Here is a 15,227-nt window from a genome sequence, read left to right on the forward strand (position 1 = left end):
CTCAGCTTTTAGTAAAACTGATGGACTTAACAAATTCAGTGAAGTTGCTGGGTGCTGACGGCTCACGCCTGTAACACTAGCTGCTCAGGAGGCTGAGGTCTGAGGATCGCGGTTCAAAGCCAGCCCAGGGAGAAACTTAACGCCAATTAGTTACCCAAAAAAGCCAGAAGTGGAGCTGTGGCTCAAGTCGCAGAGCACTAGCTTTGAGCAAAAGCAGCTCAGGGACTGCTGAGAGTGAGGAAAAGGTGGTAAGGTGTTGGGAGGAAGGAGGAGAAGGATCATGGGGGGGGGGGTAAGGTAAGTTGTCGCTTGCAATGGGTCCTACAGCATGTGTGAAATGAATGGATATTCTGGCAGCTCAAGTCCAGGGAGAAATGTAGCAAATGTGGCCACGGCTGTGAAAGAACTGGAGTGCAGAGGGGAAGGTATGGAAGAGAGGTATTCCTCCCCACCATGGCAGGCCCGGGGGCGGGCTTACGGCTGGCCACGTCCCCGAGCCAATGGGAGGGCCTTTAGGTCTCTACGTCTCCGCCCCCTTTCGCCCGCCAGGACAGGGTCGGCGGTCCACATCCGTACTACATTTCCCAGCGGGCTCAGCGGCCGAGGCGATGAGGAGCCGGAAGTGTGGTGCGCGAGGTCCTCGGGCGCGGGGGAAGTGGCGGGCGGGGTGGGGGGCCGAAGGGGGCGTGCGTGCGAGCAGGCCGGCCGGGGTCGCGGGCATGGCGGAGGCCCGGAAGCGGCGGGAGCTGCTTCCCCTGATCTACCAGCATCTGCTGCAGACGGGCTACGTGCGCGCAGCGCGAGAGGTGAAGGAGCAGAGCGGCCAGGTGAGCGTCCGCGGGCCGCGTGCACGATCCGGAGAGGCGGCCCGCACCCCCGCGGAGGCTGGCCGCTCCCGCGGGATCGGCGCGCGAACCCGGAGTGCGCGGCGGGGGGCGGCGGGGGCCGTGGCCTCCGCCGCCTGCTCGGCCTCAGTTTCCCCGTTTGTGCAGTGGGAGGGCCGACGACGTGGGCGCTGACGCTCGGGGCTTTGTAATTCCCGCGCCTCGTTTCTCCACCCCTTCCTGGTAGCCGTGGGGGTGGGGGGGTTAACGTTTCCTAAGTCTCCGGCCACGTGGCCCGGCGCGGTCCCCCCCCCCCCCCGGTGGTCGGGGTTGCTGCGAGTTGGGGTGGGTTGTGACCAGCCTTGGGGAGCGGCAAGAGAAGAGCCCCCATAATTGCCATCCTTAACACTGATAGGCCAGCTGTGGGACTCGAACTCGTCGTGGTGCACAGTCATTTCAAACGAACTTCATCCGCTGACTTAAGCTGATGGAACAAGGAGCCTGGAAATTACAGTCTGTTAGGTAGAGTCAGAGAATCACGAAGTTGGCCGCACTGTATTGATTGAAGTAGAAGGGCTAGTCTCTCTGAGAAAGGGAAACAGAGTTTGAAGCTAACCATATGGATACTCACCTGATTAGTTTTGGGGGAGGTGGGGTTGTTTTTGCCGGTCGTGGGGCTTAAACTCAGGACCTAGGCGCTGTCCCTGAGCTTCTTTTGCTCAAAGCTAGCTTTTTCTGTGTATGTGGTACTGAGGAATCAAACTCAGGGCTTCATGCATGCTGGGCAAGCACTCTACCACTAAGCCACAGTCCCAGTCCCTGATTGGTTTGAAAGAAATCTCAGGACCTTGGGAAGGGCCAAAGGATGATGGGCCCCAAAACTATATCGCAAGAGAGAGTGTCCACCTTCGTTTGGCATGCAAGAGTGTCTTGTTGCCGGTCACCAGTGGCTTACATCTGTAATCTTAGTTACTCCGGAGGCTAAGGTCTGAGGATCACAGTTTAAAGCCGGCCCAGGCAGGAAAGTCTATGAGGCTCTTATCTCTAATTAACCACCAGAAAACTGGAGTGGCGCTGTGGCTCAAGTGGTAGAACACTGGCTTTGAACTGAAAAGCTGAGGGACAGCACCCAGGCCCAGAGTTCAAGCCCCACGATCATTTGACAAAAAAAAAAAAAAAAGAGTATTTGTTCTATTAGGATCAGACATAATCATAACAAATATACAAATAACAAGCTTGAGCCAGGAGCCAGTGGCTCAGCCTGTATCCCTAACTATTCATGAGGCTGAGATCTGGGGGGGTCACAGTTCAAAGCCAGCCTGGGCAAGAAAGTACATGAGACTCTTACCGATTAACCACCAAAAAGCTGAAAGTGAATTCAAGTGGTAGAGCTAGCCTTAAGCACAAAATCTCAGGGACAGCGCCAAGGCCCTGAGTTCAAGCCCCAAGACTGGCACATAAAAGCAAATGGCAAAAGAAACCCCCACAAACTTGTAGTTCGTTATATCTGATAGATGGAAGGTCTAAATGTCACAAGAAGCTGTGTAAGGGGTAAGGAATGGCAGCATTCGATTATAAGTAGAGTGGTCAGGGAAGCCTTCTTGAGGAGATGACATATGAGAAGAATATGGGAGAATGAGTTATGTATTGCCAGAGAAGAGAGCATTTCACCTAACAAGAATGGCAAAGCCCTTTTGGGAGCTCAGCCACCAGTATTCCCAGGGTGGAAAAGAGTGAAACTGACAGTCTTGGTGTTAGTAGCTTATGGTGCTAGGCCCTGACATGAACTATCTCAGACGTGAGTGTGTCTACAATACATTTCCCATGTTATGATGAAAGTTCTTGAAGTTTGAAGATGTGAGGAGATGAGTGCAACCAGCTGACAGGATCTCTGCCTGACTCTAGGTACATCTGCTCAGGTGTGACACCCTCTGTTCTTGTCACATGACTCAGCTTCCTTAGAACACTGATACACTGGCACTTCTGTTTGCATGGCATGGGCTTGTTGCCCCAGATTCAGGGGCTTAGATTTCACCTAGATGCTTTCTGCTACTGAGAGACTGGCACCATTTGGGTTAAGTTTCTTCCTAGCTACCAGGGGACTGTGGTCATGCCACATGGATGCCTCAAGTGTCTGGGTTGTGGTTTGAGCATCAGAGAGATTGACTAGGCAGACCTTTGAAAGGCTTCTAAAAGGTCAGAAGAAGGAAAAGCCCTGTCTCATAGCCGCTAAGTGAGTAGTGCCAATGGGCCTGGAAAAATGTTATCCTGAAACATTTCAACTCCAGCTTCTCAAAAGTGCCTCTCAGCAATGTACTATTTCAAAATGTTTTTAGCTAGAATTACATGATTGCCCTTCTTGTGTCTGGAAGAACTTGAATGGTACTGTCAAGGCCAAGTAGACATTCTTTCTCAGCAAAAGACCCTCTGTAAAGTGCTTGTGTGTTCAGGCCCCAGGGTTGGGGAGGGAACTGGGTCCAAAAAGGACATTACTGCACTGGGAGGTCATTGTAGTGTTCTCTTTACTTTTTTACAGAAGAATCTTCTGGCTCAGCCTGTCACCCTTTTGGACATCTATACACACTGGCAACAGTAAGTATGGTGGGACTGGGGACCCCCACCCCCCCACCTCCCGTCAGTCATCTAGGAAGCAGCCAGCATATTGGTCTGGTCTCAGATCTGTGACACGCGTTGCCTCCAGAAGCCAGGTCCTACCACATGCCGCAACTTCTGTGTGGACATTTGGTAGGGGAGAGGATATTGAAAGTTATAATCACTTTTATCAACAAGCAGTTATTGAACTCCTGAAGAATGGCCAGTCCTGTTTTAAGAATGGTGGTACTGTCATAAATGATACAGAACTGGTTGCTCCTTTCCTGTTGCTGACTTTAGAGTCAAGGAGGTAGGATAAAACAAGTGGCCATAAAATGCTTCTAGGAAAGACAAAGGCTTGGGGACATGGAACATAACTTAGCAAATCTAGCCTCTAGTTTTGGGGGCTTCTCTGGGGGGGCTGTAACATAAGAGCTCTTGGAAGTAGTGGAGTGAACTAGCTATTGCATTAAAGAGGCAGGCAGAGTACCCGGCAGTGGGTGCTGCTGGTGCTGAGGCCTATAGCTGAGGAACAATGTAGATGAAGCCAGGCAACTGACAGGGCCAGTCCCTGCAGCCTAGCCACAAGTGTCTAGTTGACCCCCAGATCTGGCTTGTGCACCAGTTAGAAGGTAAGCCCGTGCACTGAGCTGGAAGGGAACACATTTGGAGGGAAAACCTCCAAGGACACATGGAGTGTAAAATGGAAATGTAAACACTTTTTCAAGGAGGGGGTCAGTTAAGGGTGCATCATCAGAGAAATGGCTTGTGAATGGATGACTGTTTTCTCTCCCTGCCCTGAGCGTAGCTGAGATGAAGAAGCAGTAGATATACCTCCTAAGGAGTGGTAGTAATCAAAGACGAGTTTTAATTTCTAAATACAAGCACTTGCTCATCAGAGTTATCCAAAAATGAAGTAGATGACAGTAGGAATGAGCCTCCTGCCCTCTGGTATGCAAACAAAGGATGCCAGTCTGTAGTGGAAAGCTAATGTCATGAAAAACCCTATCCACCTTGGTGCTTAGGTGAGCTCAGAGCACATGGCATGCCCTATACTTCTCTCCTTCTCCTTCTTGCTGATGTAGGTGGGGGTTACTTACAGTACTTCTTTTCCTAGCAGATGGTTCTGGTGAGCTATACCACACAACCTTCCTGCTGCTAGCCCCTTCTGTGGGACAAGTGTCTTTCCTGTGCTGCCTAGCTAGTCTTTTTTTTTTTTTTTTGGGTCCGGTCGTGGGGCCTGAACTCTGGGCCTGGGAGCTGTCCCTCAGCTCTTCAGCTCAAGGCTAGTGCTCTACCACTTGAGCCACAGCGCCACTTCCGGCTTTTTTCTTTTTGCTTATGTGGTGCTGAGGAATCGAACCCTGGGCCTCAGGCATGCAAGGCAAGCACTCTACCACTGAGCCACCTTCCCATCCCCATGCCTAGCTAGTCATTCAAACCCAACTACTTGTATAACTTTGTGCAACTTCCTTGACTTCATCTATGAAATGAAAAATAATAGCTATCTCATTGCATTGTAAAGGTTTAATAGTACTGTATGTAATTAAAAAAAAAAAAGTGGCTCAGTGGTAGAGTGCTTGTCTCGCATGCCTGAGGCCCTGGGTTTGATTCCTACGCAGAAAAAGCCAGAAGTGATGCTGTGGCTCAAGTGGTAGAGCTGTCCCTCAGCTCAAGGTAAGTGCCCAGACCCAGAGTTCAAAACCCAGGACCGACCTAGAAAAAAAAAAATCATTATTGGGGCTGGGAAGGTGGCTCAGTGGTAGAGCGCTTGCCTTGCATGCGTGAGGCCCTGGGTTCAATTCCTCAGCACCACATAAGCAAAAAAAAAAAAACCGGAAGTGGCTCTGTGGCTCAAGTGGTAGAGTGCTAGCCTTGAGCTGAAGAGCTGAGGGACAGCACCCAGGCCCAGAGTTCAGGCCCAGGACCGGACCCAAAAAAAAAAAAAAATCATTATTTATGGAGCAGCTACTACAAGCCAAGCATTGTTCTGTGTGTGTGTGTGTGTGTGTGTGTGTGTGTGTGTGTGTATATGTATATATGTGTGTGTGTGCCAGTATTGGAGCTTGAACTCAGAGCTTGAGTGCTGTCTCCTGGCTTTTTTGCTGAAGGCTGGTGCTCTACTACTTGAGCCACAGCTCACCTTTCTATACGAGTCTCACCAGACTTTTGAAGCTAGATCCTCCGATCTCAGCCTCCTGAGCAGGATTACAAATATAAGCCACCAGTGCTGAACTAGAACTCCTCTGTTGGGAGGAAAGAAAACAGGACAAGTTAATACATCACATGTAATAAGTGAAACCTGTAATAAGATGCTCCTGAGAAGTGGCCTTCCTGAGAAGAAGGCAACTGAGTAGTGCTTCCCAGCCTGGGAGAGCCATGTCCTTCTTAGCTGGAAACATAAGACACAGATTGACTCCTGGGAGAAATGGGGAGCAGCGGGGCCAAAGAAAGTGATACTTGAAATGTGGGGGGGCTCATCCACGTGGGTGCTCATCTAACAGTGCTCCAAACTTAACTCCTTGACTCTGGGCAAGGTACTTAGTGACTCCTTTTTCTAGGTGTGTGCAAGGAATTGGGAGATGCTGGGGTAAGCTTGTAGCCCTCCTCTTGGGCCTGTGATTTGGGTGATGAATCAGGCCTGAAGTAAGTAGAACAACAGAGAAAGAGAGAAGTGCTCAGAAGGAAATGAAACCTGATGACAGGGCCTAGAATGTGGTGGGGGGAAGGGAACAGTTGCCAGGGTACATAGAAGGTTTAACTAGACTTCAGTCAGGGAAAGTTCAGCCTGGTACAGGAGGAAAAGGGAGGGCACTGCTGGTGGGGTAAGTTCTGGGGGTGGAGCCCAGAAGTTGTACACAGAGCCTGTCATCGAATGGCCATTAGCTACTGCTGTAATCCTCTGTAACATACCTGGTTCTATTCAAGACTAATCAACAATTATTAGGAGCACTTTTCCAAATGAATAAAAATGCAGTATACAAAATTACATCCATGCTATATTATCATCACTGCACTTAAAATTTTTTTATTATTTAAAAAGTAAACTGGGCACCAGTGACACATCTACAATCCTAGCTACTCAGGAAGCTGAGATCTAAGGAATGTGGCTCAAAGCCAACCCTGGCAGGAAAATCTGTGAGACTCTTAACCAAAAAGCCAGAAGTGGAGTTGGGTCTAAAGTGGTAGAACACTAGCCTTGACCAAAAAGGTTTCAGGGACAGTACCCAGACCCTGAGTTTAAGCCCAAGGACCAGCACAACAACAAAACAGATTTATTGAATTAGGTCTTTTTTAGTGTTTCTAATTAGAACAAATTACTTTTGCTCAGGAAAATAATTGTATGAAAGTTTCAGAAAAAAAAAAAAACAGGATAAAAACTTGAAAGCAGCTCAGCCTATACAAGATTGACTTCATCAGACAAGTCATACTTAGCCCTCCCGGTGGTCCCCATAAGAAGAAATGCTATTTACATTCTACAGATGTGGTAGAGACTACTACAGTGTATGTATAACTTAGATGGCTCAGAGCCCGACAATTCCCTTATTTGAATTTCCACTGAGAGGGGCTGGGAAGGTGGCTCAGTGGTAGAATGCTTGCCTTGCATACATGAGCCCCTGAGTTTGATTCCTCAGCACCACATAAGCAAGAAAAGGCCAGAAGTGGCCCTGTGGCTCAAGTGGTAGAGCGCTAGCCCTTAGCTGAAGAGTTCAAAGACAACACCCAGTAGGAATTCAGGCCCCACAACCACCAAAAAAATAAAAATAAAAATAAATTCCATTGAAATAGAGGTGCAAGATACAAAATTACCTACAGGGCAATTTTGGTCATTGACAAAGAGAAACTTGAAACACTGTTTCAGTCAGCTTGACAAGAACTATTAAGCACAGCAGGAGGTAGCTAAAACCCCATTTAGAACCTTCTACAGAAGTAGAGAGTTAGGAGCCAAAAGTACATATGCTGCTACTATTGTCACTGCTGCCCCTTCTCTGCTGTCTTCTCACCTATGGGTTCCTGGGCTGCTGCAGAGAGTTTGTTTCCTAAGGCCTCTAGGTCCAGCAGTGCAATGTCTATCTTTTGCAGGTCATTGGCCAATAACTGCATGCTGGCACAGTGAGGGAGATCTCTTTGCTATAAGCACGAGGGCTACCATTGGCTAAGGTGTAAATCTCCTTTCTGGCTGCTGGAGTATGAAGGCCCAGTTCTTCAAGATCCTAGAGTCAAACCCAAGTATCAGGCCTGGGGTTTATTTCACCATGGACAACTTTAGTCTGCCCATGCCTGCGGTCACAGTGGTGTTATGTTTACCCTTTTGCTTCTGCCTTTTGCTACTATGGACTGTGTTCTGTTCTTGGATAGAAGACACTTTTTTTTTTTTGTCTTTAAACATTTGTACAAAGGAGTTGCTATTCAACAAAACAGTTTATGAATATGTTGTGTCTTGATCAATGTCACCCCTTTCAACATTCTCATTCAGCACTCCAATCCACCCCTCCCTCACTTTCCTTAATTTTCTAGAGTTTGTATTGAATTTTTTTGCCATTTAACAATGCATGTTGATCTGTGTCACTCCTTCCAATATTTTCACCCCCTTTGACCCACCCCTTCCCTTGGTTTTTTTTTTTTTTTTTTAATTTTTGGGTATATACAATGAATTCTTAACTATATTTCTACTTTTTTTTTTTTTTGTCGGGTCATACAGCTTGTACTCTGGGCCTGGGCACTGTCCCTCAGCTCTTCAGCTCAAGGCTACCACTCTACCATTTGAGCCACTGCACATTTCCAGCTTTTTCTGTTTATATGATACTGAGGAATCAAACCTAGGGCCTCATGCATGTGAGACAAGCACTCTACCACTGAGCCACCTTCCCAACCTTATATTCTGGTTATTTTTTATTTTTATTGTGAAAATACCGTACAGAGGGGTTACAATTACATGGGCAAGATAATGAGTATATTTCTTATCAAGCATTATTGTCTCCTCCTTTGTTTCCCCTTCCCATCCCTTCCCCACCCCCCCCCCAACCCTGCCCGCAAATTCTAGTTCTTTAAAAAAAAAAAATTCATGCCGGGCGCCAGTGGCTCACGCCTGTAATCCTAGCTACTCAAGAGGCTGAGATCTGAGGATCATGGTTCAAAGCTAGCCCGCTTCAAAACTAGCTGAGCAGGAAAGTCCATGAGACTCTTATCTCCAATAAACCACTCAGGAAACCGGAAGTGGCACTGTGGCTCAAGTGGTAGAGTCCAAGCCTTGAACTGAAGAGCTGAAGAACAGTGCCCAGACCCAGAATTCAATCCCCATGACCAACAAAAAAAAAAATCACCTTGATTCCTACCTCTTATCCTCATTGGTTTTTTTGAGGGGGTTTTTTGGTCGGTTGTAGGGCTTGAACTCTGGGCTTGGGTGCTGTCCCTGTGCTCTTCAGATCAAGGCAAGCGCTCTACCACTTGAGCCACAGCGCCACTTCCGGTTTTCTAGTGGAGATAATAGTCTCACAGAGTTTCCTGAGTTTCCTGTCCTGGCTGGCTTTGAACAGCAATCCTCAAATCTCAGCCTCCTGAGTAGCTAGGATTACAGGCGTGAGCCACCGGCGCCCGGCCTCCTCATTGTTTCTTTTTCTTCCCATTCCCTGTTATCTTTCAGTCTTCTTCTCTTCCTAATACTGCCCTGCTGTATGGGGAAGACACCTCTTGACCCTTGTTGTTACAAGAGTTCTGTTTATTTTTCCTTCTCTGTCATTTCATCAACTAGTACTACCTTTGGTTTTCTAAAAGAGTTCTGAGGTGTCTGAACAATTTCTACTGTTACTTTATTCCTGTGATATCCATGTCAGCTGTGGCTGCCTTTTCCAGGGCCTATTTGTTTCCTATAAGAATAAACTACTCAAGCCATTTTGTGTCATACAGCACCCTAGGAGCCATGTTATCTCAGTGTTGCAGAGATTGTCCTGTCTGCCTAGTTTGCTTCATTTATACTTGTACCTCACGATCAAAGTCTTTAAGAAGGGCTGGATAGTGACTTATTGGTAGAGTGCTTGCCTAGCATGCATGAAGCCCTAGGTTCGATTCCTCACTACCACATAAACAGAAAAGGCCAGAAGTAGCACTGTGGCTCAAGTGGTAGAGGTTTAGCCTTGAGCAAAAGCAGCTCAGGAACAGTGCCCAGGCTTTGAGTTAGTGTTGGCCACTCAACTTGCATACTTCCTAGAAACCATGGCACTTGCATGGAGGTTGAGGTTCTTCAAGAAAAGAAATCTCACTGGTCCAACTGAGAAGCAACTGTACTATTAACTGCCACCCAGGTCAAACCTAACTATTTAAGTTCTTCACATTTCCTGTAGAGCCTGGGGACCTGACTATTTAAATTCTTCACATTTCCTGTAGAGCCTGGGAGTGTGGGGAGGTCTGTTCTCAGATGCCGCTAAGGTGTCCTGTCACTGAGTTGGGATAGACAATCTCCCCTGTCCTGCAGGACCTCAGAGCTTGGCCAGAAGCAGAAGGCTGAAGATGACGCAGCACTGCAAGCCAAGAAGACTCGTGTGTCAGACCCCATTACCACCTCTGAGAGTTCGGAGGAGGAGGAGGAGGAGGCAGAAGCTGAAGCCACCAAAGCCAGTAAGCCCCCTGTGTTTTAGGTGCCCCAGAGGACTGGGGAGTGTGCAGGTGCTTGCAGCTACACCCCTAGAACAGTGGCTTGCCTTAGAGGTACAGTGCTCTTCTGCCTTTGCCCTCAGTGTAAATCCTAGAAGGAACTTTTAGGGAAGAAAGGCTTGAGCCTGCCCTTCCTTTGTGGCAGACAATTGTGTGTCTAAGTTCTGAGGATCCAGGGGTGAACCTCATACAGTTGGCCCCCCTGTGAGACCCAGGACTGCATCTCCACAAAGTCCTGGGGGGTTCTGATGGATATGGAAAAAAAACCACATTTGTGCAAGTCCTGTGACCATCCTGGATGTATAATTTATATCCTGTTTAATCTCTGTAAATTATAAATGCAAAGAATGCAACCACATAGTCAAATAGACAGCCATCCATGCAGTAGACCCCTCGTCTGAGTGGCCCAGGGCTATTTGAGAGTCACCTTCCCCTTGGCAGTGTGCATGTGAGTGCTGGGACTGGTTTCAAGCTTAGACAGAGTGGCCCATGGAGGACTCCAAGCCCCTGCTTTTTGATTCTCTTTTTGCCAGCAACAGCCTGAGCTCTACAGAGCCATTGCTGTGTCTCCTAGGCATTGTAGAGCCATGTTTTACTCTCATAGAAAGCAATTTCTTGATTTTTAAAGTAGATTTTCTGATTAGAAAAGTAATGCAGGATTCATATAACATATTCATTACAGAATTTTGAAAACCTGAAAGAAGGCTGGGAATGCTCAGTTGGTAGAGAGCTTATCTAGTGTACACAAGGCTCCTAGTTCAATCTTTAGTACTGAAAAAGGCAGAGAAGCAGGAAAAGAAGTTATCTATATTCTCATAGCCTGTATGTGAATATATGTATGTATACTTCTAATTTCAACACTTGGGCAATGAAGATGAGTAAATAGTTTGAGGCCAACCTATGCTACATAGCATGTCCTAGGGTAGTTCAGGCTGTATAGCAAGACCCTATCTTTGAAACAAACAAAATAATTAACTGATATTTTTGCCTCCTATAATTCAGCAAATTTTATTTATTTTTCCACAGCCTGTGGTGTTTTGTTTTGTTTTGGGCAGTACTGGAGTTTGAACTTGTGACATCATACTTGCTAGGCAGGCTCTCTACCACTCAAGCAGTGAGGCATCCTGTCAACTCTTTGTATTGGTTAATTTTGAGATAAGGTCCTGCTTTCTGCCTCACTAATCTGGACCAAGATCCTCCTACTAGTACTTTGTCCCACATAATTGGGATGACAGGTATATGCATTCAGCTATTGATTGAGATGAACTCATAAAGAACCACAGTCCTCCAGATCTCTGCCTTCCAAATAGCCAGGATTACAGGCTTGAGTCTGGTATCCAGAATCTGGTTTTAAAAGTATTTGTAAGTTGGGCCCAGGGGCTCACACCTGTAATCCTAGCTACTCAGGAGACTAAGTTCTGAGGATCATGGTTCAAAGCCAGCCCATGTAGAAAGTCCATGAGACTTATCTCCAGTTAACCACCAAAAAGGTGAAAGTGAATTGTGGCTAAAGTGGTAGAGTGCTAGCCTTGAGCACAAAAGCTCAAGCACCAGGAATGGCACCAAACCAAACAAATGCCATGTGATCACACTGGATGTATATTTATATCTTGTATAATCTTTTAAAATTACAAACGTAAAACAAATTTATGTTAAACTTTACAAAAACATATAGAAAAAAAGGGAAGTTTCTTTCTTAAACCCTTCCTTGTTTGCATATCTGTGGGTAGCCTGTAAACCTTCTTCTGCATCCACTGTCAAATAGCCATCACACACGCTTGTGTTCAGACAGTATCACTCCATACTGACAGGCTACTAAATTTAATCAAAAAAATTATTTATTTTATTTTTTGGTCCTGGGGCTTGAGCTCTGGGCCTGGGTGCTGTCCCTGAGCTCTTCAGCTCAAGGCTAGCACTCTACCACTTGAGCCACAGTGCCACTTCCGGTTTGCTGGTGGTTAATTGGAGATAAAGAGTCTCATGGACTTTACTGCCCAGGGCTGGCTTTGAACCATGATCCTTAGATCTCAGCCTCCTGAGTAGCTAGGATTACAGGCGTGAGCCATTAGTGCCCAGCTAAATTTAATCAATTTTTAAAGCTATGATAATAGAGTTGGACTTACTTTTTTGGGGTTCTTATTGAGAGAAGTAAGTTAGCATATTTATGGACAACATGTCAGTACGTCTAGCATTTTTTAGATAAGTGATCTTCCTGGGAAAAGGGAATGTGAGCAGTATACCCCAGCTGTCACAGAACAGTGTCTATCCCCAGGAAAACCTGGGGCATGCAGGATGGGGTAGCAAAGGTACACAACGGATGAACTCAGTTGGCCACAAGCTGATAGTGAATAAAGCTGAGAGTTTAATTTTACTTTCTTATAACTTCTGACTATGTTTCAACTTTTCTGTAATTGCCAAAAGAGAAAGTTTTAAGTACCAGGAAGAGAATTAGATCATTCCATTCATTTCAGCAACATTCTCTGTAATAACAGCTTAAAAGTCTTGTCTGTCTAGGATGGAAGAGGAAGTTATCTATAATTTTGTTTAAAGCATTAATAATCTATAAATCTCTACATCTAAGTAGGCCCAGACTCGTGTTCAACCACCTCTTTATTAGGAAATCATCCAGAGTTATGTACTTCCATCTCCTGTATAAGTAGCAGGAAGTATTTCTCTCGTTCCCCCCATTTATCTTTGCTTTATCCTAATATACTTAAAAAAAATTTTTTTAATAAAATAAAAAAAATCTTGCTAATAAAAAAGAAAAAGGAGCCACTTGATTTCCAAGCATTTTCTCTGTGGACATGGAGCTAACTGCTGTACCTTCCTGCTGAGGATTTTCAGGGCTACTATGTACCAGCTGCTATGGAAAGCACCCACCAGAGTTATGTAGGGGTGGCAGGAATGTGACCCAGTTCTTTCCCTCTAGAGGCCTCAGCATCTTACATTACCAGGCACATGGGGAGTCCCTTAAAAGGTGCAAGTGTATCTCTCACGTGACTGTGGTGGGCGTGGCTAATGTATCACAGCACTCTTTCCTGCAAGTGGGGGCTCAGCCTCAGCATCAGGCAACCAGTACCAATTGAATTGTTAGGTGAGGCCTGGCCTAGCTGTCCTTAGATGAGAAAAACCTACCTGGTTCGTTTACCTGTATTTGTTTGTGTTTTGCAGCCCTAAGAGTAGCATCTACCAACTCTTCAATGATAGGAGTGGATTTTCCACCAAATCTGAAAGAAAAGGTCCAGGTGAGTGGGACCACTTTTCAAACTGTTGCCTGTGGGTCTGGAAGTGCCCGGTGGAGAACAATCACCTTAGATTGAGAAGGATAGGGTTGTATTTGCCCAACTGGGATTCAGAGATTGGCCAGCATGGTCTTAGTGAGTCTGTGTGCCTCTCTAGATCTCTTTCCTTTTCTGTAAGATGGGGTCCACTCGGGCTCTGTAGTGGACCACCAGACACATCCTGCACCTGGGATTTGCATTTTCATTCCTCCGTCATCCTTGCACTCCCATCTTCTGAGGAGCACATTGCTAATACCTGGTGAGTTCTAGTCAAAGGATTGAACCCCAGGTGAAGTCCAGATAGTGGAGGCACTGTGGTAAACAAGACACTTGCATTTCTAAAACTAATGACATTTTCTTCATGTCCTTTCTTTCCTTTTTTTAAACGTTTTTTAAATTTTATTTTTTTGTACTAGGACTTGAACTGAGACCCTTGAGCTCTCTCTTGGCTTTTTCAAACTCATGGCTGGTGCCCTACCACTCAAACCTTACCTTCACTTCTAGCTTTTTACTCGTTAGTTGGAGATTAAAAGTCTTAGATCTACCTGGTGAGGCTGACTTCACATCTCAATCCTCAGATCTTAACCTCCTGAGCAGCTAGGATATTGTCATGAAGCACTAGCTCCCAGCATTTAATAGCATTTTCTACATTAGAAATTAGAGGGCTGGGAATGTGTCTCAGTGGTAGAGTGTTTGCCTTGCCTGCACAAAGCCCTGGGTTCAATTCCTCAGTGCCACATAAACAGAAAAGGCTGTAAGTGGCACTGTGGCACAAGTGGTAGAGTGCTAGCCTTGAGCAAAAGAAGTTCAGGGGCAGTGCCCAGGCCCTGAGTTCAAGCCCCAGGACTGGCCAAAAAGAAAAAAGAAACTATTAAGAAGTAGGATATTCATAAGGTTATGCATTCACCAATCAAAATATAAATTAAAAATAAGTAATAATATAGAATGGCATTTTCTAGTAATTCATAAAGTGTTACAGACATAGAAAGGTATGTGTCCCTGCAGCTTGAACATTAGCAGTAATATAAAAGGAATTATGAAGATGAAGTGTGAGACTCAGGGAGGCAGGTTACCCAAACACACCCAACTAGGAGTAGCCTTGCCAGGCCCCCACACAGCAGGCTGAGCTTCTCAAACATCCTGCCATGCAAGATGTTCCTGGCCCTCTTTTCCATATAGGCAAAGACCAAGACTACCAGCAAGACAGTGAACTCCATGCCACATGCTGACTCGGGGAAAGCACTGATCCATCTGCTCTCTGGAAAGTCACCCAAGAAGGCTGCAGAGCCCTCAGCAAGTATCATCTTGGCCCCAGAAACTGAGGAGGAAGGCAGTGTTCAGACCCTCAGAACCACTGCCAGGCCTGGTGAGAAGCCCCCACCTCAAAGATCCAGTTGCTCAGAATTAGGGCTAGAGCCTAGACTGATATGGCTGAAGCTCTGCTTTGTTAAGCTCTGAGACATTCTGGAATCCAGAAGGTTGTCTGTATGACAGGAGGCTCCTGCACCTCGGGCCATTTCCCTTCTCCTGACTCCTAGGTCAGCTCCACGGGCACTGCTGGGGCTTTTCAGAGGGGTAGCCAGAGAATGCTCTGACTCCTCTCTTTCGGGCAGGACACAAGGACCACTGTGGTGGTGCAGAGACTTAAGTGGAAAGGCCTGAATTGGTCTCCATTTTTACATAAATGACGTTCTTGCCTACTTCCATGGACATAATAGCAAATGGAGATTTACAAACTATCAGGTCCTGGAGCATGTTTCTAAGGTCCTATCCTGGCCTTAAGAGGCCCTTAGAGCTGTGCAGGAAAACAGGGATAATGAAGGGCCCCCACTTGGGGCGGGGTGGGGGAGGTTGCATAGGAGACAGTAGACCTATACTC

At 46.4% G+C, this 15,227-nt stretch overlaps 1 protein-coding gene across 1 annotated transcript in view; it reads left to right on the plus strand.

The window, feature by feature from the left end:
- Positions 1 to 679: 679 nt before the first annotated feature.
- Positions 680 to 15,227, plus strand: part of Tcof1 (treacle ribosome biogenesis factor 1) — a 43,630-nt gene continuing 29,082 nt past the window's right edge. Inside the window, exons 1-5 of the mRNA XM_042691910.1 lie at positions 680 to 827; positions 3,361 to 3,416; positions 9,889 to 10,031; positions 13,239 to 13,312; positions 14,528 to 14,714. Of these exons, the coding sequence (XP_042547844.1) occupies positions 720 to 827; positions 3,361 to 3,416; positions 9,889 to 10,031; positions 13,239 to 13,312; positions 14,528 to 14,714 (568 nt within the window). The 5' untranslated portion in view covers positions 680 to 719. The remainder of the gene's footprint in view (positions 828 to 3,360; positions 3,417 to 9,888; positions 10,032 to 13,238; positions 13,313 to 14,527; positions 14,715 to 15,227) is intronic.

This window comes from Dipodomys spectabilis, unplaced genomic scaffold (assembly GCF_019054845.1).
Source record: "Dipodomys spectabilis isolate Male_0828 unplaced genomic scaffold, ASM1905484v1 ptg000147l, whole genome shotgun sequence".
Classification (NCBI taxonomy): Eukaryota; Metazoa; Chordata; class Mammalia; order Rodentia; family Heteromyidae; genus Dipodomys; species Dipodomys spectabilis.